The sequence below is a fragment of the Papio anubis genome, chromosome 8, assembly GCF_008728515.1.
Source record: "Papio anubis isolate 15944 chromosome 8, Panubis1.0, whole genome shotgun sequence".
Classification (NCBI taxonomy): domain Eukaryota; kingdom Metazoa; phylum Chordata; class Mammalia; order Primates; family Cercopithecidae; genus Papio; species Papio anubis.
This window is the reverse complement of record NC_044983.1, coordinates 104,650,746-104,676,540: the sequence shown is the minus strand read 5'-3', so window position 1 is coordinate 104,676,540 and position 25,795 is coordinate 104,650,746. Positions and strand designations below refer to the sequence as shown.

The window sequence follows — 25,795 nt, the reverse complement described above, 5'->3', positions numbered from 1 at the left end:
TTTTATGGTTTCAGGTCTTACATTTAAATCTTTATTGTAGTCGATTTTGGTTTATGGTATGAGATGAAGGCCTAATTGGATTCTCCTGCTTGTGGATATCCAGTTTTCCCAGCCCTATTTTTGGAAGACACTGCCCTTTCTCATCATGTGTTCTTGGCATTTTTGTTGAAAATCTATTGATCATAAATATGTGAATTCATTCTGGGGGTGAGGGGTACGATTTAAGAGCTTGTATAAGGGCAACTACTTAATTTTTCTTAAAGAAAAGAAATTCTGCATTCAGAATACTTCAAAAAAAATCTATTGATGCATGGGTTGGCTTATCTGGCAATTATTTTTAGCCACATGGATGGGCTAAAATTTTCAAGTTCATTAGGCTTTCTACTTTAAATAATATTATAATCTTTCCAGAATATGTAGCTTATTTGGAAGATCAAAATAGAAACTGACATCCTTGCCAAACTCTGAAATGTTTTACCCCTAGCTAACTATCCATTTCTTTGAAAAGAGACATCTATAAATATCTGGAAACTGTTTAGTACCCTTTTGGAAGTTATTTCTATCTTAATTGTATTAAAGTTGAACCATGGATCCAGAATCCTTTCCTTTCTGATATAAACTGTATTGAAAGTATTGTCCTAGTCTATAATCTTTGCTCTTAGGCTCAAAAATATTATAGGTAGGATTTAACTCAAAAAATCTTTGAGGATTCTAATATCTTTTGAGGCAAGCTTATCTTGGCCTTGTAAAATGAGCTTAAAAACTTTAATTTAATGCTATGATCTAAATGTTTGTATCCTCCCTAAATTTATGTGTTGAAAGTGATGGTATACCAAAGTTATGCTGTTAGGAGGTGGGGGCTCTTGAAAGGTGATTATGTCATGGAAAGCCCTCATGAATGGGATTAGTGTCCTTATGAAATAGGCCCAAGGGAACTCATTCACGCCTGCCACCATGTGAGGATGCAGTGGAAAGACTCTTTCTATGAAGCAGAAGATGGCATTCATCAGACACTAAATCACTGGCACCTTGATCACCAACTTCCCAGCCTTCAGAACTGTAAGAAACAAATTCCTGTTTGTAAGTAATAAATTTCTGTTATTTATAAACCACCCAGTCTGTGCTATTTTGTTATAGCAGCCCAAATGAACTAAAACATCCTTTTTGCTACACACACACACACACACACACCTTAACTAATCAAGAGTTTCAATACTTATAAACCTTAAAATGAAAAATTTGAAATTGACAACATATCCTGCATAACAATAACAAGCATGTTGTCCTGTCAATCACAACCCCACAGTGTAATGTTCTTATCCAAGTTAAGAAACAACTTTACCCTGATTTTTAAGAATAAGGTAAAATTTTAAAGTTACTTGTATATAAAATATATTGTCTTATTTTTGTGTTGATAAAAATGGATATCATGCATTTATTTTGAACTATTTGATAACTATAATTTTAATATAATTTGTTTCCTATATAATTCTACAAATTTTATTTGGTGTACTTAAACTTAATATTCTGAGAAAGAGTTCATAGCCTTCACTTGACTTCCAAAGGGACTCAGAAAAGGTTAGGGACACCTGATTTAGGCAGAGGGTAAAGATACAAAAGAAAATGGGTCACAAGATTAGGATTTTGGAAACTCCAACAGTTAGAGGTCTAGCAGAAGAGAGGTTAGCAAATAAGACTGAGAGACAGCAGCCATGGGTGAGAGGGAAAGTAGAACACTGTTGCAGTACAGAAATTAAGAGGAGAACACACCTGAAGATGTAGAATCATCACTTGTTATGAATGCTTTTGGGAGGTTGAAGAGGGTACTAATCTCTCTGGACATAGATTCAGTGAAATGGTGATTTGCATAAGCCCAAATTGAGTGAGTTGAGAGGGAGGTGAAGAAGTAGAGACAATCCAATTAAAAAGTTTTGCTTATAATGGCAGCAGAGGAATAGGGCTGTTCCTAGAGGGAGATATGTGATCAAGACATGGTTTTTACAAAAGATTGTAGTTACCAGGCCAAATGACTATGCTGCTATGGCTGATGTGGCAGAGGGGTAAAATACCAATGGAAAAGAGGGAGGGACAACTGTAAGAGAGAGATCATTGAGAAGAAGGGAGGTGCTGGAATCCAGGGGACAAGTGGAGGCAAGGTTAAATGTATGGGTCCAGATTCAGGAAGGCTGGTAAATTTGGTGATGGGATGATGCCATGTTCTTGTCTGATTGCTGCTGTTTCCTTGATAAGCATGAGGCTGGGGAGAAGTGCGAAACAGGCATTTTGGTGAGTTGGAAAGTGTATACCCTAGGAAAGTGTACTGGAGTTCCTGGGCAGGAAAAAAGTGTTCATTTGAGTTTGTGACCATTATTTCTTTTCAAACCATGTTCATGGCTTAGACTACCTAATGCTGTTAAACTATCCATACTACTCAAAGGAATATACATATTCCATGCAATCCCACTAAAATGTCAATAATATTTTTCACAGAAACAGAAAAATCAATACTTAAATTCAAAAGGTACCACAGAAGACCTGAGAAGCCAAAGCAATCTTGACCAAAAAGAACAAAGCAGAAGTCATAACTTTTCCAGGTTTCAAATAATTTTATAAAGCTATAACAAATAGAGTAATCAAAAAAGCATCATCCTTCGGGAGGCTAAGGTGAAAGGAACACTTGAGCCCAGGAGTTTGAGATCAGCCTGAGCAACATATTGAGACCTGAGATCCCAACTCTACAAAAAAAGTTTTTTTTTAAATTAGCCAGGTGTAGTGCCACATGCCTGTAGTCCCAGCTACTTGTGAGGCTGAGGTGGGAGTATCACTTGAGCCTGAGAGGTTGAGGCTGCAGTAAACCACGATCATGTCACTGCACTACAGCCTGGGTGACAGAGGTAGATCCTGTCTCCAAAAAAAAAAAAAAAAAAAAAAAAAAAAAGTCATTCTGGCATAAAAAGACGTGAGCCAATGGAACAGAATAGAGACCCCAAAATAAACCCGTGCATGTATAGTCAACTAATTTTTGACAAAAATGCCAAGAATATAAAATGGGAAATAACAGTCTTTTCAATAAATTATGTTAGCCAAACTGGATGTGCACATGAAAAAAGAAAAAAACTGTTTAATCCATATATCATAAGTACCAGGAAATCAACTCAAAAATTGATTAAACACTCAAAGACATGAACCAGTAAAACTGGAAGAAAACAGGGAAAGGCTCCTTGACATTGGTCTTGGCAATGAGTTTTTGGATATGATGCCAAAACACAGGCAAAAATAAACAAGCAAGATTACATCAAATTAAAAAGCTTTCTTGCAGAAAAGAAAGCAATCCCGAGTGAAATGGCAATCTATAGAATGAAAGAATATGTTTTTGCCAGGTGCGGTGGCTCACGCCTGTAATCCCAGCCCTTTGGGAGGCTGAGGCAGGCGGATCATGAGGTCAAGAGATCGAGACCATCCTGGCTAACACAGTGAAACCCCGTCTTTACTAAAAACACAAAAAAGTAGCCAGGCGTGGTGGCGGGGGCCTGTAGTCCTAGCTACTCAGGAGGCTGAGGCTGGAGAATGGCGTGAACCCGGGAGGTGGAGCTTGCAGTCCACTGCACTCAGCCTGGGTGACAGAGCGAGACTATGTCTCAAAAAAAAAAAAAAAAAAAAGTTTTCAAACCATGTATTTGATAAGAGATTAATATCCACAATACTAGGAACTCCTACAACTCATAACAAAAAACAAACAACAAACGAATCCAATTAAAAAATAGACAAAGGACCCAATAAATATTTCTCTAAAGAAGAAGACATACAAGTGGCTAAAAGCTATGTGATGAGGTGCTCAATATCACCAATCAGGGATATGCAAATCAAAATCACCATTTCACCTCACAACTTTTAGAATGACTATTATCAAACAGTCAAAAGATAAATGTTGGCAAGAATGTGGAGAAAAGGAAACCCTGATACATTGTTGGTTTATATGTAAATTAGTACAGCCATGATGAAAAACTGTATAAAGATTCTTCAAAATGTTAAAAAATAGAACCATCATATAATCCAGCAATTCCGCCTCTGGGTATATATACAAAGGAATTGAAATCAGAATTTTATTTTTTTGAGACAAGGTCTCATCTGTCACCCATGCTTGAGTGTAGTGATACAATCATGGCTCACTGCAGTCTTGACCTCATGAGCTCAAGCAATCCTTCCACCTCAGCCTCCCAAGTAGTTGGGACTATAGGCGTGTGCCACCACACCTAGCTAGTTTTTGAATTTCTTGTAGAGATGGGATTTTGTTATATTGCCTAGGCTAGTCTAGAGCTCCTGGGCTCAAGCGTTCTGCCCACCTTCGCCTCCCAAAGTGCTGGGATTACAGGCATGAGCCACTGCACCCGGCCAGGATCTTCAATATGTGTCTGCCCCTCCTGTCCATTAAAGCATCATTCACTGTAATCAAGATATGGAATTACCCTAAGTGTCCATCGATGGATAAATGAATAAAGAAAATGTAATACACACCTCCACATTCATCTATCCACCCTCCTCCACACGAGAATTATTCAGTCTGAGAAACGAGAGAAATCATGCCATTTGTGAAAACATGAATGGACCTAAAGGATACAATGTTTAAGTGAAAAAAGCCAAACACAGAAAGACAAATACTGTATGATCTCACCTATATGTGGAATCTAAAATAATCAAACCGATAGAAGCAGACAGTAGAGTGATTGTCAGGGGCTGGGGTGATGGGGAACAAGAAGATGATGGTTAAAGCATACAAAGTTTCAGTTATGTAAATTCTAGAGATCTATTATGCAGCACAGTGCCTGTAGCTAACAATACCATATTGTATACTTAAAATTTTCTAAACGGATAGATCTTAAGTGTTCTTACTACATACAAGCACACACACGCACACACACACACACACAAAAACAATAATGAAGGGTGGGGGGAGGAAAGTCTGGGAGATGCTGCATATGTCTATGACCTTGATGGTAGTGATGGTTTCACAGGTATATACTTATCCCCAAACTCATTGAGACACATGCATTAAATAAGTATAGCTTTTTACATGTCAATCATACCTCAATAAAGTGGTTTTTGAAAACATAGAAAATAAAGGCAAGTTACATATATAATATAAAACATTTATCCAAAGATATAAAAGGAATGCTGACATATAGTATTATTGTTCCATACATATTAAATGTACCCAAACCAGAAAATATTTTTATGTAATATTTTATTCATTTTTAAAATGAAGCAAAAAATCACACTTGTATTTTGAAAAATTTTAAACTTATTTACAATAAGTAGGTATATAAACTTCTATTGGATTCACATTTTAAATCTTTATGTCCATATATATAATTTTTTTCTGTTCATTTTTCTATTCATAGTCTATTCATATAGTACCAGTTTTTGCTATTAAAACATTTGAGAGTTAGTTACAATGTGGCACTTCATCCTTAAATACTTCAAGATGGAACAGGATCATTCTTCACAAATACAAGTGTAAGACTCAAGAAATTTAACACTGAAACTACAGTCCATGCTTACAGTTTTCCAAATGTCCAAATAACATTTTAGATAGTTGCGTTTTGTTTATTTATCAAGGATAACACATTGTTTTAAACTTTAATATATCTTTCTTTTAATCTAGCACAAACCCTGCCTTTGCTTTTACTTTTCTCTCTTTTTTTTTAGTGTTTCATTCCTTCATGACATTGACTTCTTTTTGAGAAATCCATGCCAATTGTTTTTTCACAATGTAGTGATTTTTATTTTAAAATGAGACTTATCGGAAGGGTTGTGTAATTTTCTTCAACAAAGTTCGGATAAACATGTGTATGCATGGACTAGGCTTTCAGAGTAGCGAGGTTTAGACAGGACTGTGTGTGGTTAGAAAACAGAGAGAAGTTAAGGTTAATAGTGAGGAGGTTCTAACGATAAACCGATCAATTTTAAGCTTAATAATGACCAAATTTAAGCTGGTAAGGAGGGAAGTGAGAGCATGCGGGGAGCAATGATCATGATAAAGGGGCAGTTCGATGGAGGTCTCAAAAAGTCTTCATACAATGAAATAATTAGATCAAAAACACAGGAAATGCAACTAATCAGCAAGTATGTCTGTTCTATTTTACTAAATTTGTCTACCTGGAAGTCCAATTTTTATGTAGGAGGTGAAATATGGGTGATAGACTCCACATACAAAATTATTTTATGAGTACCATTACTAGAAGAATAGTACAGCATATACACAAATCCACGTGTGTGCGTACGTGTGTATATACACATGGATTTGTAAAGTTCTTTACTATAACTTTGACTTTAGGTCACACCTTTGAAAGAAGCACCCATAATTCTTTTACTTGATTATATTGCCCGTATCTCTAGCAAATCTGAGATACATTGTTGAAAGGCAATTGTCACATGAACTCCCAAATGATAATGAAATTATTAACCACCTTAATGGTAGAACTGAGAAGAGAACCAGAGCACTCACTCACATACTGTCAGTAACTCAGCCCAACTGAATGCTCCTCAAATCAGACAATATATATCATTACTTAAATTACCTGCATATCAGGCAGGTATGGTTTAATAAACATTTCTATTTCCAGTATTCTACTCTGTAGCTCTTAGCCCAGCAAAAGCCCAAGTTTGATATACATAGCTGTCTATGAGGGATAAATTATCAAGGGTGTGCCCTCAACAAAATATTTTAAGGTAAAAAGTTATACGGCAACTGAAAGCCATTTTTTATCATTTAATTCTAGTGATCCCAGGCACAAAGGCGAGGCATTAATGGATGTGATAAGCACTGACACCAACTCCTGTACTCAAAATTACTTAATGAACAACGCAGCACCAGGACTGCAGGTTCTACATGCCTTTGTTTATTGACGTTTTTTACCATTGTAATCAAAAGTCAACATTCATTCAGTGGCCACAGGGTTTTGGCATAATATAAGGCTATATTCGTAGTGTGTGTGTGTGTGTGTGTGTGTGTGTGTTTTGATAAAGTGATACAGATTTAAAAAGGAAAATATGAATATTATTACCTTTAAAAAAGGCTATGAGAAAGGTACAGCAAGGAAAATAAACACTGAAAATTATTTTTCTTTCATTTTCATTAAGAATTTAACATGCTTTTTATTATTATTGATAAAGTAAGTGAAATAGACTATTTCAGTAGCAGTGTATGCTATTTAAATCATCTTCTTGCTTGAATTGCTGAATTGACTTCAGAAAACGATCCCAGCTAAACAATATCTACATCACACAGTAGCTTCATCTTAATTTATACAAGAAGCACTTTCTGAAGTCCTCACATTAAGTTTTAATTCAGTAACACTTTCATCTTGAAAAAGCTGGCTGGCTGGACTGAATTGGAAGCGGATCTGTTTGAAAGAATACATTGGAGAAATGTGGCTGCCGTAGATACATGCAGCCTGCCAGAGGGAAAGTAGCGTGAAGAATAAGAAGCTTACGGAGTGACAGAAGAACTCACAGAAAGACGTCAGCAGAGCATGGCTAGTCTACAGAAAATGGCCCAATAATGCTGGGGATTCTCACCAGAGAGCAAAGGAGAGGAAGAGCTCTCAATGAGGGACTCTAAGGTGAAGGCCACGGAAATCCAACAGGCCGATCGCCGGCAGGCCCATCTTCAGAAAAAGCACTGGCACCAGGAAGAGAAGCTCCTTTGCTATGGCCACTGATCTTTGCTATTGCATCCTCTGTTAACAAGCCTATGATTGTGCCAGCTGACAAAGGAGAAATGTTCAGAAAGTGCAGCTCCGGTATCAGGGAGTAGCTCCAGTACCTGGGTTAGAAAGCAGATTTGGGTTTGAGAATCAATTCACTAATATGGGCAATAACTGTACACTAGATGTACAACTTTACACTAGAGGTACACTGGTGTACAACAAATACACTAGATGTATTCTTATGAAACTACTGTGTGTACCCTATGTGTGATATTCATCCCTCTGACATGGGTGGCCCTAAGCCACTTTTGCTGTTTTTGGGTTCTATTGTATGAATGTATCTTTGTTTCATGAGGTTGCACATTCAATGTCACTGGAAGGTTCGCATCCCCTTCTTTAAGATACTGAAATATTTTTTCTTTCTTACATTTATAATTACACTTAATAAATTTAATATGCTATATCCACTTAAATAAATAAATACACAAAATATTTGATAACCTCAGGTGTTACCTAAATGTATGAGATCTTTTGCCTATGTTTATAAAAATAGCTACCATTTAATAAACATTCTGTACTAAGAAACAAAAAAAAAAAAAAAAAAAAAAAAAAGAAAGAATACACAATTCAGTTAGAGCCCCAGGGAGGACCAAAATACTGGCTTCAAGTGCCCTCTTGTGGCTGATGACAGTATAATCAAATATAATTTGAAGCCTAGAATAAACTGGAACATGCCAAATTTTTCTCTTTTGCACACTTACTTATCAGAAATTTATTAGACATTGCAAATTCAAAGATAAATAAGATGCAGTCCATGTCATAGAGAACTTCATAACAGAACAAAGGCAAAAATGACTAAGTGCTCTACTATAGTGATATTTATTCTATTTCAATCAAGTTATTGTTCATCTTCATTTTTGTAGATATTCTTATGTTAATTAATATTAGGCATTCCTAAAAAATAAAAGTAGCTATTTTCCACACAGGTGTAATTCACGTACTGTATCTCTGAACAACTAGAAAACACATTGTAAATAATCTATTTTTAAATTATTTATAAAATAACTTGAATCCGTATTACTTTTTGTTTATTCTATTAATAATATTTGTTTTATTATTTGCATTCCTTTCAGGTAAGCACTATCAGACATATTATGCAGATAAGGAAACTGAGGCAGAAGGGTCAGTCTTACCTGGTAATTCAGTACCAGAGATGAGACTAGAACCTGCATTAATTGCACCCATTAGTTTCCTTGGCAGATTCATCCAATGACTTTTGTGTGATTTCTAATGGTAAACATGAGGGGTTTTATGAAGTCATTGAGTAACATGAGTCATTTACAAGATGGGTTTTACACACACACACACACAGAGGATCATTTCCAACATCAGCTACTGAACAGCTGTCATAGCTCTCTTCAGTTGGATGGAGCTTTTGATCAAGTTATGAAAAGTCCCATATCCAATTACCAATCCCCAGTATCACCATTTCCTAGTTTGGCACTGCTCAACCAAATGATACATTTATAATGCCAAAGCAAAGTGATGACATAAATAATTTAGTTGGGTCTTCTTTAATCCTATACGAGAAGCTTACAGTAATCCTAATTAGTATTTTACTCACCTGGTACAGTCATTTAACAATAATCCTATTGAATTTCCAACACTGAGCATGAAAGGGTGGAAGAATTTAAAGAATATATTCCTAGCTTACAGAAATCAATCATGTGAGTCAAGATGTTCACAAAGTTGGTTTATTTGAAAGATATAAGTGATTCTAGATACAAACTAGAGAACATTTGTAAGATGTCAAAGAAGCCTATAGGTGGTGGGGTAGCGGTGGGGAGTTCTCAGCACTATCATTTTAAAGCTATGCTCCTTAGTATTCTAAATTGCTGTGATATTCTCAATTCAGTTATTTTTAAATCTCATTTTAAAATATTTTCATAATGTTTTCATTTTTATATATTTTTGAGGTAATAAAATAGCATCTCTATGAGCAAATTTGGTTTATTTCCATATACAGTACTGTGAAATAAGAACTATCCTCTATTTCTCACCTTTCCTGTGTACTATTTGATTGTTTTCATTGTGATGACAGGTAGCAGAATGATGAGCATCCCTATCACTTACTTTAGAACATTGTTTTACAAGAGATGAAGTGAAACAAAAAACTCATTTGGGTAGGTTTTGAGATTGTGTGCTTGTCTCAGGCTCAAAACTTTACATAATTAAACCCAGTTGGTTCAAAGACTACACTTTAAATTCATCATAAAGATGAAATTGTGTTTGGAACAGTGAAACAAAGATCAATTTGAATCCTTTTCTCAGCTATACTCAATTTATACCTTTTCTCATACTCCCATACTGTTCATTCACTTGTTTGTTCCTTCATTTGTTCCCTTGCCCATTCATCCACAAATAAGATCATACAGTCAGAGAAGCCATTTCCTCCTCCCCAGGAGAGGCCTGCAAAAGTTCAAGAACTACTGTGTTGAAGAGGAATTACACATAGCTGCTTCCTATAAAAAAAAAAAAAAACCAAACAAACCCAGTGGGGGCGTGGGTTCTAAGTCAGATAGAGGAATGTCTGAATGTTTTAGCAACTAAAGCTGAACTTTGAAGGGCAAACAGGATGAGAAACAAATGAGAAAGCGGGCTTCTAGGTTGATGGATTTTCAAAGGTACTTAGGGATGAAACAACTTTATAGTGGGGATTCTTTAGTCTAACTAAAGAAACAAGATGTCAGATCAAGAAGGGCCTAGGTGTTAATGCTGAATGAGTTTCATTCTACATTGAGAAATTCCAAGCAGGGGAATAAAATAACGAGACTTGAATTTTACTAAGGCCACTTAGGCAACAGGGTGGAACAGATACTGGAGCGGGCACAAATCAACTACGGCAAAGAAATACTAAGTCTACTGCAATAATCTGGACTTGAACTAAGACAATTATGAGGGCACGCAGTGGATAATTTAGAGCCTTGCTATACTCAAAAGTGGTTCTCAATCAGCAGCATGAGCACCAGTTGGGTACTAGGCAGAAATACAGAATCTGAAGTCATGCCCCTCATCTTCAGAATCAGCATTTCGGTAAGCTCCTCAGATAATCTATATAGGGAGGAGGTACCATCCAGAAATACGGAATATAGCATGGGCAGTTATTGCGGGAAAAAGTCATTACTTTAGGTAAGGTCAGTTTGAAGTGAGGATATCCTAAAAAGCTGATCCATAGCAGTTGGGTCTCTGGGTCTGGAGTCTAGGATGAAGTTTGGTTTGGAGACACAAATTTATCAACCTGTATTTGAAGTCACGGTCTGACGCAAGTTTCCTGGGATTTGCCCAGGAAAAGTATATCCAGTTAGTGAGGCAGAGGGCCCTGGAGGGAGCCCTAGGAAACACCATTATCTACAAGTCCCAGACAGCAAAAGGTACTCCACAAGAAACAGAAGGAACTTCCAGTGGTAGAAAAAGCAATGTGAGGAGTGGGAAGAGAGTTCCAAGTGGCAGGATGGTCAACATTCACATTTTCCAGCAGAAGTCACATAAGAATAGACAAGAGTCCATTGGATTTGGCAATCCTGATGTCAGGGTAAAGCTAATGGGTGGAGATTACTTCCCATTAAGTTCTTTCTTGACCTTAGTATGTGGGGATGCAATTTAAAGATTCTGCATTCAAAGTTCGGATGAGTAGAGTATGTGGAAGGAGCTTGATATGGAGTCAACTTGCAAATGTTCTCTTCCATTAGATGGTAAATTCTTTGAAGCATAAGGAAGGCACATAAAGATGAGTACGACCCAGTCCTAACCCTCAGAGTTTATAAACAATACGAATAAGACAACTGTAGTACAAGATGGGGCATTACAATTTATAAAATATTATGGGGACTCAAAAGAGGAATACACCATATGCAGTCAGAAAAGGTTGCTTACCTCTCAGCTGTTAACACAGAGAACTGTACATACTAAATACTTACACTACATTAATTGCTCTTGCTCTCAACAAATTTGGTGAATTAGTAATAAAGACAAAGTCCCATTCATTTCAAAATCCAAGCAAACTTCAAACTCATTCATGAGATATTTATTAAAATAACACATTTAGGGAAAAAAATCAATACAATGTATACATCATTACTGAAAACTGTATACCATCATACAAAAAAGGATTTTATTTTGGGAAACTGTTTTCTAATTTATGGCAAGTTTTACTTTCAGAAATAAAACCACAACAACACAATCTAATTCAATCTTAAAGGCTGGCATGCTGAGCAAGGAATGTTCTTATTCTTTGTAGGAGCTCCTTCTTTACACTGTCAGGTACCAGGGCTGAAAAACAAAAATAAAAAAATAAGAGTAAGAAGGTTCCAATTAATACATGTCACTTTAAGATCTGACATTTTGCTCAGGGTAAACAACATAAGAATTTCATAAATAACCCTCATGGTCAATTAAAAAAGTAGGTAAAGTTATCTGACAAAGAAAAGTGTCTTCTTGCAATTCATTATTTTAAATGAACTATCCAATGCCTAAATGCACTGCATGTTGATGAAAGAAAACAGGAGAAAATTCTTCTAAACTAGGAGTAAAGAAGACCATTTTTAAATACAGAGGCTATAACAGATGGATGAATTTGATTAAAACACAGTAACAACTTATGCTTAATGAAAAATCACCATAAGCAAGGCCAAAAGATAAAAACTGAGGAAATGTTCTTACAGAAAAGGGCTGATCTTTCTACTATACAGTTGTTTCACACCAACAAGGAAAAGTTTAAAAGGCTAACAGAAACGTGAGCAAAAGAGATGAAGAAAAGGAGAGTTCTTGAACACAAAAGTGTCTGAATCTCAGAAGAGAAAGGAAATTAAAACCACATTCATATAGTATATTTTACCAATCACAGGAAAAAATACAAAGGTCAATAATATACTGTGTTGGTTGGGTACGATGGCTTATGCCTGTAATCCCAGCAGTCTGGAAGGTTGAGGCAGGAGGACTGCCTGAGTACAGGAGTTCAAGACCAGCCTGGGCAACATGACAAAACCTGTCTCCACAAAAAATAAAATTAGTGGAGCATGGTGGTGTGTGTCTGTGGTCTCAGCTACTTGGGAGGCTGAGGCAGAAGGATCACTTAAGCCTGGGAGGTCGGGGCCAGTAAGCCATGATCATGCCATTGCACTCCATCCTGGGTGACAGAGCAAGATCCTATCTAAAAAAAAAAAAAAAAAAAAGGGTATATATATTTTTACATATATAAAAACATACATATATTTAAGTATATATACACATAAAATATACAAACATATTAGTATATACATAAGTAAAAATATATATATGTATACATACACACTGTGTTGGCAATACTGTGTTGGCAAGACTAAGGGAGCACTCTTATATTAGCTGGAGTATAAACTGGCATATGTTTTAGAAGGTAATCTGTATTTTACTGAAATAATACATTTATATACACTCCAAGCTAGTAAAAATCCAAAATATTACAACTGTTATACGTTATACTTTTGACCCATTTGACTATTATCTATTCAAAATATTAAACCATAAATGCAAAAAAAAGAAAAGGGAGGGGGGGCAGTTAACTACAACTTCTAATGTATTTACTTGTGTTCCGGGGAAATGGAAAACTTCAGATACAGTTCAGTATCTCCATAAAAAAATTATACAAATCAAATAAGGCAGATATTCTTATTTATAAACTGTTTAAGCCAACCCACAAATCAAGACTACATAATTAATTCAAGTCCACAGGAAATGTAATCAATATGTATACTAAAAATAATTTTAATAAAAATTACGGTGATTGAGAACAGGATCAGTTAGTTGCCTTGAAATAAGATGGGACTATAAAGGAATACCATGAGGTAGGTTTTGGTGGTGAGGGAACTATTTATTCTGTATCCTGACTGGTAGCTACATGAACCTATACATATGTATAAAGTTCACAGAACTGTGCACTATAAAAACGGCAATTTTACTGTATTAAAAAATATGTCTACTTTTAACAACACTAAGAAGACTAAGAACATAAATTAAAACATCTATTTTTACTTCTCTTTTCTTTATTTGCTCATTATCTAGCAGGGGAGCTACAAAACATTGAAATAGCCAAGGTTTAAGTATTAAAGGAGAAGCAAAGGGTAGTTTCTAACTTGTATAGCTGGTTCCTAAATAATGTTAACAGACTAAGTGTAAGTCACAGAAGAAAACAAAAAAAAAATGAATTTAGAGAAATTTAAAAATATAAATTCATAAGGGGAACAATAATTATTTTCTTTTTTTTTTTTTTTTTTTTTTGAGACAGAGTCTCGCTCTGTCGCCCAGGCTGGAATGCAGTGGCCGGATCTCAGCTCACTCCAAGTTCCGCCTCCCGGGTTTACACCATTCTCCTGCCTCAGCTTCCCGAGTAGCTGGGACTACAGGCGCCCGCCACCTCGCCCGGCTAGTTTTTTGTATTTTTTTAGTAGAGACGGGGTTTCACCGTGTTAGCCAGGATGGTCTCGATCTCCTGACCTCGTGATCCACCCGTCTTGGCCTCCCAAAGTGCTGGGATTACAGGCTTGAGCCACTGCACCCGGCCAATTATTTTCAATAATTATTTTTTCCTTTCCCTGAGACATACTTGAAGAAAAAGTTGTGTTTTCCAGTTGTAAACAGGCCTAAAGAGATGGCTGAAAAGAACCATGGGATTCTGTAGCTTATTCCCAGCAGAGAAGAGTTCAAAAATTCATGTTCTGTAGTAATAATTTTCAAACTTATTTACTTTTTACACTTAAATTCTTTTCACAATTTCTGTGTGACAAAACAACTTGGACCATCTAATTTATCTTCCAGTTACAACTCCTTTATCAAAGTAAATGAAAATAATGTAGTTATATCTAAGATAACAATGATGTAGCTCCTGACATTTACTACACATCATCAGTTTTAATATAATATTTCCTATCTTAACTTTGCCTTCCGTAAACAAGGCATTAAAGGGTGAACTTAAGAAGACAGACCTTCGTTAATTTTTAATAAGGAGATAGAGGAGCGATGACTCAGGGGTTGGAATAAGACTTTGAATTATTAAATATTTAAGTAGAGTCATGCCACATCTGATAAAGTTTATAAATCCTAGCTTCATGTAATATTTGATGCTACAGAATCCCGTATTTTAAAAATTATTTGTTTAAACAACTGTATCAACTTGCACTGGTGCACCATCCTAGAATGCAAGAACACTGAAACCTAGTATCTCATTTGTTACTCCCAGACTATGCTAGGAGGCAGGTAGGCAATTTTAACTCTTTACAAGAGGCAATGTAGGTAGCGCTTTTCCTTAAAAACAGAAAGAAAATCTGAATCAGCAAGAGATTTAAAAAAAATCACGTCTGCAGCATGTTTCCTTTAAAACACTCTGTATTCCTTACCTCTGCCTTTTGGAGTGATTTCAGCCACCAAGTCATCAACAGTAACGTGTTCTAGTCCTTTTTCTTTAATTACCTCTTATGCAAAAGCAAAAAACAAATCATATCATTTAAAATCATTATCTGTAAGAAAGATTTTCATAGAGGAAGGGTTAAGATCATGTTTTTAGAGTGTAGACTGGTTCTTTTAAAAAAAGGACACTGAAAATTTAGTTCAACCTTACAAACATATCAAGTATTCTTTAGATCTAAAAGATAAAAGTCTGTTCATAAGTCTGGGCTAAATAACCTGCAACTTAATACGTAATTGTGACACTTAAAATAAATTTAAACTGTAATATTCAAATCTAACATCTGTAAAATGCTGAAAACTTGTAAGTGTTATAATTAATATTTACTAGATCTCTACAAGGTGCTTTACAACATTTAATATTCACAATGATCTAATGGGCAAGGCATTTTCCCACTTCACAGGTGAGGCAACTGAGGCTTAAAGATTAAATAAGTCATCCAGCCCTAAGTTGAAATCCAGCTCTATTCTTCCAGTGATGAAAATCTATATGACCTTAAAGTCTATGGTTTTACTAATTTGTCGCATTGCCTTCTTACAGTTAACATATAAATAGTTCATTATTTTTATTTGTAGAAACTATTACAATACAATGGGGATTCATTAAAAATATCCAATTCCATTATATCAAAAGCTGAGACAGAAAGGAGGCTCCCCTTAGTGACATGTGTAATCTATCAAATGGTATCATCAACAATACCCAGTAATTTAATAAGCTTCCCTTCTACTTTTTTTTAAGTGCATTCTAAGAGATTTCATAGATGAATTTTTCAAATTTTCAGTTAAAGACAGGAGAGAGATAATTTCTATAAGTCTGCCAACCCTAAAGTGTTCCATTTGTTAAGTTAAAACACAAGAAACAATAAAGTTGCTGAAAGACATGAGATTCCATATTCTGATACTAGAGAAAATCTTAAGTGCTCATGTTTCACTTGTTTTAACAGAAACAGATAAAATTTCTAAAAATTGGGAATTGGGTCTACATATGCCACCGAGAAGAGGAAACCATTACAGGATTAAATTCCGTATTTGTTTAAAATCATGCTTGAGTACTCAATATACCTTAAAATAAGCAACCCCCAAACCAATCCTGATCAGAAAAAAATGGGATTAGTTTATCTTTCAAATGAAACTGATTACCTTTACAGTGTGCCTTCAACTGATCCTTCCAGCCACATTCAATTAATTTAGCTCTCAGCAACTCTTTGAGGCTGTTGAAAAAGAAGTATTTTCAAACTGAACAACGTATAACATCTTAGACAGCAATGCGTAAAACAAAGCTTCAGTGTTCAACTAAAAATTCCCTGCCTTCCAGTTACAAAACTTTAACTGTGGCCTAATCTTGGGTCTATTGCTAAATAGTCCTTTGATCTTATGCAAGTACTTAAATTCTGGGCCTTTCATTTCATCTGGGTCTCATTTAATGAGTAAAATTAAATGAAGTGGAGGGGCTAAAATACTTTTCAAGGATCTCTATTCTTCGGCCACGTTACATACTTTCTACTGTACTCTACCAACAGGAATATCATGGGTCTTGTACAACATCTAGAGAGTATTAACTGAACTTGGAGCAGCTGCACCTCTGAAATCTTCAAATTCCAAAATCCATTCTTTAACCTCAACTTCTTATCCTTTAGCTCTCCTATTTCCCCCATTACCTTTAACTTCACAGGCTACCCCCTTCTTTGACCTCTGTCTATCAGGCCCTTCTAAACTACAAAACAACAATGGTATTTCATTGACTGTAAGACTGTTGTTCCCCCCACATTTTAATGATTCAGTAATTAGCATGCCCCTCATAATTTAATTGGTAGTGTTTTCTTTTTCTCAATGGCAAAAATGTGGCAGTGTATATGCAACTAATGGCATCACAGGTGCAATAAAATATTTTCTTATTCTTTTGCCATACCTACTTTTACAAATCTTCAATCCTCAACCTAAATCATTTAACTTCTCAGCTTAAACACGTCACATCCCAAACAAATTCTCTTTCCCTGCAAACCACTTTCACTATCCCTAGACATCCACTATGTGACATTCTCACCTTGATATTTAATTAGGTCTTTCAACCTAATAGGGCCAAAATCCAACTTTTGATTCTCTACCACTTCATCCTGTTTGTTCTTCTTCTGAGAATGGTAATTCCATTCGTCTGGTTTCTCAGACTAGGAATCTCTGTAGTATCCTTCTGCTCAGCTGCCTTGACACTACACATCCTATCTATGAGAAAATCCTATTGGGTTCAATTTAAAACATACACCTAGAATTCACCTTTCTCACTATCTCTGCCATTACTACCCTAGTTCAAGCCATCATCTCTTCTCTAGAATATTACCATAGCATTCTAGGTTGTCCCCCTGCTTCTTCCCTTGTACACTTAGTTCTCCTGCTGCTCAAAAACCTTCAGTGCCTTCCCAATATACTCAGAATAAAACTCTGAGACTTTATTACAGCCTACATGATCCTTCATGATCTGCCTTCTCCTCAGCTATGCCACTGACTTTATCTCCACTCTCCCTCACCCAATTTACTCAGTCTCCCTAGCACCCCTGCGCTCCTCAAAAATGAAAGGCAAGTTCCTATCTCAGGAACTTAAGAGTCCCTGCTCTCCCTCATACCCTTCTGATTTCTTTTTTCTTCTTTTTTTTGAGACAGAGTTTCACTCTTGTGGCCCAGGCTGGAGTGAAATGGCACGATCTCAGCTCACTGCAACCTCTGCCTCCAAGTTCAAGCGATTCATCTGCCTCAGCCTCCCGAGTAGCTGGGACTACAGCCTACCATCATGCAAGGCTAATTTTTGTATTTTTAGTAGAGATGGGATTTCACCATGTTAGCCAGGATGGTCTCAATCTCCTGACCTCGTGATCCACCAGCCTTGGCTTCCCAAACTGCTGGGATTATAGGCGTGAGCCACCGCACCAGCCTCCTTCTGATTTCTTCTTTGTTTTTTTCTATCTAAAATATTACACCTCTTTATTTTCTGTTTTATTGTTCCTCTAGTGCTCATCACCATCTGACATACTACACATTTTTATCTGTCTCCTCCCATTAGAATGCAAGCTCCATGAAAACATAGACTCCATTTCTGTCCACTACTGTTACCTCCAACACCTTAACAGGACATGGCACATGATAGAAACTCAGTAACTTGAAGCTGCATGAATGAAAAAACAAACAAAAAAACAACACACAATCCGTACTCCTTAAAAGCAGTACTATCCTCTAAAGCTACCCAAGGCAGTTACAGATGCCTCTTTCCTCATTTTGAGGGTTGCTGTTTCTACACTTTATTAAAATTCTAAGATATCCTTCCCATTTTTGGAGTTTTCCATTTTCAACCCTATATAATCTTCTACCTCATTTTTCTGCCATCTATCTTGTCCCCTTCAAGTCCAAGTTCCATACCAACAGAGTAAGATTCCTACAGAGTAAACATGATCTAGTTTTTCCCTTTCTTAAAACCTTTTAATGACTCCCATGATCCAAAAATAAAGTCAGCAACAGATGTACTTCTTATTATTGTGTGAGCTCTTACCTGACCACCGTAATGCCCAGGTCGAGTTGAAAGATTCCCACTCTTCCTTATACATATTTGTCTTACTCACTTTATAACCCTGGCTCTGGGAGCCTTTCTTGATTCCTCAGCCCCTTCTTTGTACTTTTAAACCTGTTCATTCTGCAAATATTTACTTGGCCAATTATGAACCACACAAAAAATTAGATACTGGGTATACAATGTTTTTGGTGTTAACTTAGATTACACTGGAGGATACAAATAAGCCAAGTAGATTGTTAGAATACAGTGTTGATTAAATGCTATCATGGAACAAGGTATTTGGGACTTAAAAACATTCCTTGAAGACACAATATATAAATGAGACCTGATAGATGAGCTAGAATTAGCTCAAAAGGAAGAGAAGGAAGAGTGTTTTAGAGAGTGGAAAGAGCCCTTGCTGCTCCAAGGTTGAGAGCCTGGTAAATGAAGCTGGTTCCACAACGTTGTCTCCCTGTTAAAACCCAGGTAACATTATGTCTCCAATTGTAATTCAGGTACTTTTTCTTCTCTGTTAAATTAAGAGCCATTTCTTGCTCATCTTTCTACATCAACATTTTCCTCCAAGTCCTGCAATACTTAACACACCTAAATTATTTTTTCCAGATATTCGGAATAGAAACTTTTTATAATGTCAATTGTAATTCTTTCCAGTGACGTTTTATTTCTTGTTTAGATTCTTATAAGTAACTATTAAAGATGGTAAAATGTAATTTACTAACACAATCTATTACTTACCGTTCTCTTTCTCCAGTTTCTATCAACTTTTGGTTAATCGCTGCTCTCATCTGCGCATCTTTGTTCATCTTGCTAACCTGGACATCAACATGTATTTTCAGATATAGAACATTTACAAAGCATTTTCTTCTAAATCCTCTAGGCAGGCATCCTAACACATTTGCCATTCTATCAACTGAAGGGATGATACATTTCAAGTGTGTGAACAATATCATTACTCTTCATTAAACACTTATGTGCTTGGCACTGGGCTAATGCTGTGGGGGTTTGCTTTTTTTAAACATCACATTTAATTCCCAGAACGTATTGTTATATATTTATATTAATAACATAATCTGTATTTTACTGATGAGGAAACTGAGGCACAGAGATAGAAAGTGGAACGGCAGATTTTGAACTCAAGTACTTTGACCCTAGGAGCTCCAAAACTGAACATAACTGCCGAACACTTCTGCACAGACTGCATCCAAAAATTGGGAGAAGTCATATAAACTAAATATCAAAAAAGATTAAACACTATTAGTAAAAAAATAAAATTACCAGGCCGGGAGCGGTGGCTCACGCCTGTAATCCCAGCATTTTGGGAGGCCCAGGCAGGTGGATCACGAGGTCAGGAGTTCAAGACCAGCCTGACCAAGATGGTGAAACCCCGTCTCTACTAAAAACAGAAAAATTAGCCGGGCTTGGTGGCAGGCGTCTGTAATCCCAGCTACTCAGGAGGCTGAGGCAGGAAAATCGCTTGAACTCGGGAGGCAGAGGTTGCAGTGAGCCGAGATCGCGCCGCTGCACTCTAGCCTGGGTGACAGGGCAAGACTCCATCTCAAAAAAAAAAAAAAAATTAATTAATTAAAAAAATAAAATTACTAGATAAGGCTCTAAGTGCTTTGCTTTACTCTTCATTAGGATGAACCCACAATTACAAGTGGTAAACGTAAGTGTGTGGATGTGTTTGTTTACACACACATTGCTGGTAGGATAAGGAGAAAACAAATCTCAAACTAATTCTTAACTTACAAAGTCCTCAATTTTCAGTAAAAAGAGACAACCCAAACCAAAATGATGTTAAAAGGAGAGGAAAGTTAGGTTTTGAAAGCATTCAAGCCACTTAAAAGTTTAAATAAAACTTGGCGTAAACTAACGTTTTCCCACCTAATCTGTCACTAACTTCAGATTACTTTTGTTGTCTTCCATCTGGCCTATTGAAAATTCAGACTGGCAATGAGTTTTCAGAGTTGATTTTTTTTTCTTTTTTGAGAGGAACAGGGAAAAGGAGAAGTTGAGTAAGAACTAGGAAATGCTTGCTTTTTTAATTGGAGGTTAACATTTTCAAAATAACTACAAGGTCTAGTCAGTACCATTCCTGGAATATTGAACTTGATCTCCTCTTGGCCCCTAAAATACGGATAGTGACCTTGGACAAGTCACTTAATTCTTAAAGGCCTCAGTTTTCTCACTGGTAAAACACGGGCGCTAGGGTATCCCTCCCAGTTCAGACATTCTTAGGGAAAATAGAACAGGGCGGAGACAGCGGGAGAGGCGGGAGGGGAGGAGCCAGAAAACAAAGCGAGGACTGGCTTCAGGCCAACTCCGGTAGCACGCCCTGTCGGAGAGCCCTACAGGCCCGCGAGCGCGGGTCGGGGACGCTAACGAAAGACAGTACATCGAAAGGAGCCTGGGCTGGGCCCGGGTCCCGGCCCTGAGGACCACAGGCATAGCTCACCACCATCACCGCGGGCGAGGGCCGTCCCTTCCCAGCGACGAAATGACCCTTGCGCTGACGACCGTTACCTACCACACTCTTCGGCTGCCCGGACTTAGACCCTCAGTAGCTCGGGCACCTAAGCACACAGAAAGCTAGAACACGCATTTCCGGGGCGGGGTCTCGCCACCCTGCCTATAATGTGAGAATTTAACCAGCGCGGGCCGCCTCCTGGTCGCTAGGGCCTCTGGGTAAGATAGTTCAGACCTTGCCGTCGCGCGGGCGGTAAGTACCAGGAGAACTACATAGCCCAGCATGCAACAACCTCAACTTTTTCACGGAGACTACATTTCCCAGAAGGCAGTTCGCACCGCAGTGTTTTCTGGGATGGGAACCACGCTGCTTCCCAGTCTCTGTGCGAGGCGTGAAGCGCGGACCTTTCAACAAGGGGTTTATTAATTCTCACGCTGCGACCCTGGAAAGCGATGGAGGTGGCGGCTAATTGCTCCCTACGAGTGAAGAGACCTCTGTTGGATCCCCGCTTCGAGGGTTACAAGCTCTCTCTTGAGCCGCTGCCTTGTTACCAGCTGGAGCTTGACGCAGGTGGGAAGCGGCGGCGCCTTTGGTACTCAGTTCCTTTCCCCCTTCGGTTGCCTCTGGCCCGACCCTTCCCGCAATTTCTTTCTTTCTGACGGGCAAGCGAAGCCACCGTGGCCTTCCTCACGGCCGGTCCGGCTTGGGTGGACTCACGGAGGCCGCTGCTTCTGGGGAATGATGCCCATCCCAGAACCTGGTGGGAGCCGCCTTTGCGCACTCTTCGGTAACGGGACCCTGGGCCCCCTCCGCTCAGCAGCCCAGCCTCTGAGGACTGAGAGCTGAGGGCTGAGGGCTGGCGTGCGGTTGCTGCCTGGGGCCCTGGCCGCTGTGTGTTCACAGCCTGGCTCCTGTTTCGGGGGACGCTGAGAACGTTCCTTCCTCCTGGAGCTTCCCTTGTGAACGTGTGCGTTGAGAAACCACACCTCCTTGGAGGACCCACAGCTCCTGTTTCCTCTGACCGAGAGCCGTTTCCTAGAAGAGAAACTACATTCCAGTCATAGCATTTGTAATTACTCAGTTCCTGGCACATTAAGAACTCTGTGGTAGAGAACAGCTCTAGAAGATAGTGAGGAAAAGTCGATTTACTCCCACGCTGCTACTCCTTGTTTTATCTGTAGCGGGGTAGAATATCCTTACTCTCGTTTTTACAACTTAACGGTGTTGTCGTTATGGTAGAACCCAGAGATTTGCATTTTAAAATACACACCCCTGCTGATTCTGAGGCATGTTTTCAGAGGTCACGCTTTGAGAAGTAGTGATCTAGAGTTAATTATAATAACAAACATTTAAGTGTAAAACAAGTTTTTGCTAATTGATTTATTAAATTCAGCACTATTTACTGAGTGCATGTGTTGTGTTACGTGCTGATGATATCAACATGAGCAAGACACCTTCCATAAGAGGACTATTAACTCGTTAGGAAGAAAATTGTAAACAGATAATTGTAAAACAATATGGGGAGGCAGTGATAGGGATATGTACAAAATACAATGATAGTACTTGAACATCTTTCCTAAACTAGCTTGGGATCTGGGAAGGCTTCTTGGAGGAGTTAATATCTAAGTTGAGCTTTGAAGGGTAGGTAAGAGTTGACTAGGATGAGAGAGGATAAGCTTGATTTTTCTTTTTATTTGCTTCCTTTTCCTCTTTGCCACCGTGTTTCTTCCAGTCACCCCATGTGTCCGTAGATGGTATCACCATGTTTAGTTAGCTAGTGCATTGGAAAGTGAAGCCAAAACTCAGTGTCTCAAAACAAGAAGCCGTTATTATTGCTCAGAAGTCTACGGGTCTGTCAGCTGAGTGGTTCTTCTAGTCCTAGTTGGGCTCATTGATGCATCTTTGTTCAGTAATGGATCTGCTAGGAAGCTCTGCTCATTTGGCTGCATTTCCTCATATGTTTGGAGGGTGGGGGTAGGGTCTCAGACTATAGGCTGGTGCAAGATTCTTTCACATGGTCTCTTCTTGACTCTTCTCCTTGTGGTCTCTTATCCTTTAGCCGACTAGCCCAGCTTGGTTCCAAGAGACACTTGTGCTGGAGTCATTTGGGGTTTCTCTCTTTTAGCCACTGTCTACTTGGTAGCAAGTCTGGTCAACTCCACATTTTGATATCTCCAGGCCTCCACCCTAGTCCAAATCAGAGTTATCTCTTACCTGAACTGTAGTAGCCTCCTGACTAGCCTTCCTGCCTTCACTTTTGGGTTTCGTCATTGCATTCTCCATAAGACAGTATTTATTGGCCTTTTAAATTCTATCTTGATTTGTTGTCTTGTTTCCTCCACTAGACTATGAGTTCCTTGAAAACAGTGATGTTTTCCTTTTGCTCACTACCCTGTATCTAGTGCTTGGCACGTAGTGGGTACTCAATAAATTGAGTATATGAAGAAAAGAAGAAATTGTTGAGGGCATTCCATTCATAGGAAAATATGAGGAAAGGAAAATAATTAATAGGTTGTATGCTGGATATCCTTGCACTCTTACATTGCTGGAGCAAAACGTCTGGGAAAGTGAGAAGAGATAGATCAGTGACTGCCCTGTTTGTCTTTTTATTTCCGGTCATTCAGTGTTTCCCTGACATCTTTGTCTTGAGCCACTATAATATAAAACTCAGCTGCCATAGTTCTGTCAACTTTTCTGTTTACTAGGTGGAGATGTTTCTTAAAAACTATCATGTACTCACCCATCTTTTCATAAACAAAAGGATATTTTAACACCAAAAAAGCAGGAAGCAAAATCTCACAATAAACAATCCATTGAATACTTTAACTTTAGAAAAAACTCACAAAGTTGTCCTTATTCTATACTCATTTCATCAGCGTTAATCTTAGATTCTGTGTTTGGGATGTACAACTGGAGGATATCAGGTGCCATTTGAAGATTTTTTTTTTTTTGAGGCTGAGTCTTGCTCTGTTGCCCAGGCTGGACCACAGTGGTGTGATCTCGGCTCACTGCAACCTCTGCCTCCCAGGTTCAGGCGATTCTCCTGCCTCACCCTCCCGAGTAGTTGGGATTACAGGCTCCTGCCACCATGCCCAGCTAATTTTTTTGTTTGTTTGTTTTTGTTTTTGTTTTGTTTTGTTTTTTGAGATGGAGTCTCACTCTGTCGCCCAGGCTGGAATGCAGTGGCACGATCTCAGCTCACTTTAAACTCTGCTTTCTGGGTTCAAGCAGTCCTTTGCCTCAGCCTCTGGAGTAGCTGGGATTACAAGTGCCTGCCACCAAGCCCAGCTAATTTTTGTATTTTTAGTAGAGATGGAGTTTTACCATCTTGGCCAAGCTGGTCTTGAACTCCTGACCTCGCGATCCACCTACCTCGGCCTCCCAAAGTGCTGGAATTACAGGCCTGAGCCACTGCTCCTGACTGATTTTTTTTTCTCTTTGAAGTTCTGGGGTACATGTGCAGGATGTGCAGGTTTGGTACATAGGTAAGTGGTGTGCTGCACCTAATACCATCACCTAGGTATTAAGCCCAGCATGCATTAGCTATTTTTCCTAATGCTCTCCCTCCCGCTACCACATCCTCTGACAGGTCCCAGTGTATGTTGTTCCCCTCCCTGTGTCCATGTGATCTGATTGTTCAGCTCTCACTTACAAGTGAGAACATGTGGTGTTTTGTTTTCTGTTCCTTCATTAGTTTGCTGAGGACAGTGGCTTCCAGCTCCATCCATGTCCCTGTGTAGGATATGATTGTTTTCCTTTTTATGGCTGCATAGTATTCCATGGTATATGTGTACCATATTTTAAGTAAAAGGGCCTTTTACTTAAGATTTGGGAGTTAAGAAGCTTACCTCAGACTCTGTGGAGATTGAGTTTGGAAGATGAGAGTACTGCAGACAGCAAATAGCAGGCTTTTGCAATAGTTCACATGGTGAGTTTTTCGTTAAGAATTACTTGAGGATGATGAAAAAGAGATTATTTCTTTTAAAAACTGTCATTTCTAGAGATAGTGAAGCATAATTGAGGAGCTCCTGATAATTTGATTTCTTTTATTCTAACTGAAGGAGTTCACTTTAGTTCCGCAAACCTTTGATGGTCACCTTGGCTACAACAAACACTGCATTTAAGATGTAAAGATAACATGGTCTCTGGTGTCAAGAACTTGATGCAATGAAGCTTATTCTCTTGTCTTAAATAATGTTATTAAGTTGTAGCAAAATTTCCTTTGCTACGTAAGCAGTAAATGTCACTGTCTTTCTGTTCCAAAGAACTAAACAAAGAACTTATTTTTAATCAAATTATAATTGCCTTTTGATCTGGCAATTCCCTTCCTAGGCATTTATAAGTATCCTTTTCCTAGAACCTTCATTTAGTACATGTCTTTTTATATGTTTTTATATGTTTCCCACCTATATTTCATCTAGCTAATTCGTATTTCATTCTTTCATGTTGGCTTACATATTACTTCCTCAGGGATTCCTTTCTTGACTAGTTAGAATCTGCACTATAGAATCTGTACTATATGTTGTCATAGTAACCAGTACTTCATAGACTTTATCATACTTCGTAGCA

General features: G+C 38.0%; 2 protein-coding genes across 5 annotated transcripts in view; one reads left to right on the top strand and one right to left on the bottom strand.

Annotated features, from left to right (window-relative positions):
* Positions 1-11,560: 11,560 nt before the first annotated feature.
* ENY2 (ENY2 transcription and export complex 2 subunit) lies at positions 11,561-25,692 on the bottom strand. Of its 3 annotated transcripts, none has more exons than XM_021942565.2 (5): positions 25,075-25,692; positions 19,495-19,571; positions 16,344-16,414; positions 15,137-15,211; positions 11,561-12,038 (listed from the first exon to the last, which is right to left on the bottom strand). In XM_021942565.2, exons 2-5 carry the CDS (start codon positions 19,560-19,562, stop codon positions 11,962-11,964), a joined length of 291 nt encoding a protein of 96 aa, XP_021798257.1. In that variant the 5' UTR covers positions 19,563-19,571; positions 25,075-25,692; the 3' UTR covers positions 11,561-11,961. The 3 variants fall into 3 exon arrangements, with proteins under 3 accessions (XP_021798257.1, XP_021798256.1, XP_021798255.1); XM_021942564.2 differs by lacking the exon at positions 25,075-25,692 and adding an exon at positions 21,287-21,426 and having other exon boundaries at positions 11,753-12,038; XM_021942563.1 differs by lacking the exon at positions 25,075-25,692 and adding an exon at positions 21,215-21,361 and having other exon boundaries at positions 11,753-12,038.
* The window catches only part of NUDCD1 (NudC domain containing 1), a 91,131-nt gene continuing 86,782 nt past the window's right edge, over positions 21,447-25,795 (top strand). Inside the window, exon 1 of one of the 2 annotated variants that reach the window (XM_003903073.4) lies at positions 21,447-21,796. In XM_003903073.4, the coding sequence (XP_003903122.2) occupies positions 21,679-21,796 (118 nt within the window). In that variant the 5' untranslated portion in view covers positions 21,447-21,678. The remainder of the gene's footprint in view (positions 21,797-25,795) is intronic. The other variant, XM_017962232.3, reaches the window with a different exon arrangement.

Bases quoted from the DNA above. Each gene is read 5' to 3' on its own strand.
- ENY2 (XM_021942563.1), bottom strand. The intron at 16,415-19,494 runs GTAAGTAATAGA...CTTTTTCAACAG, and splicing joins GAAACTGGAGAAAGAGAACG to CCTCAAAGAGTTGCTGAGAG. The intron at 15,212-16,343 runs GTAATCAGTTTC...CTTTTGCATAAG, and splicing joins GTTGAAGGCACACTGTAAAG to AGGTAATTAAAGAAAAAGGA.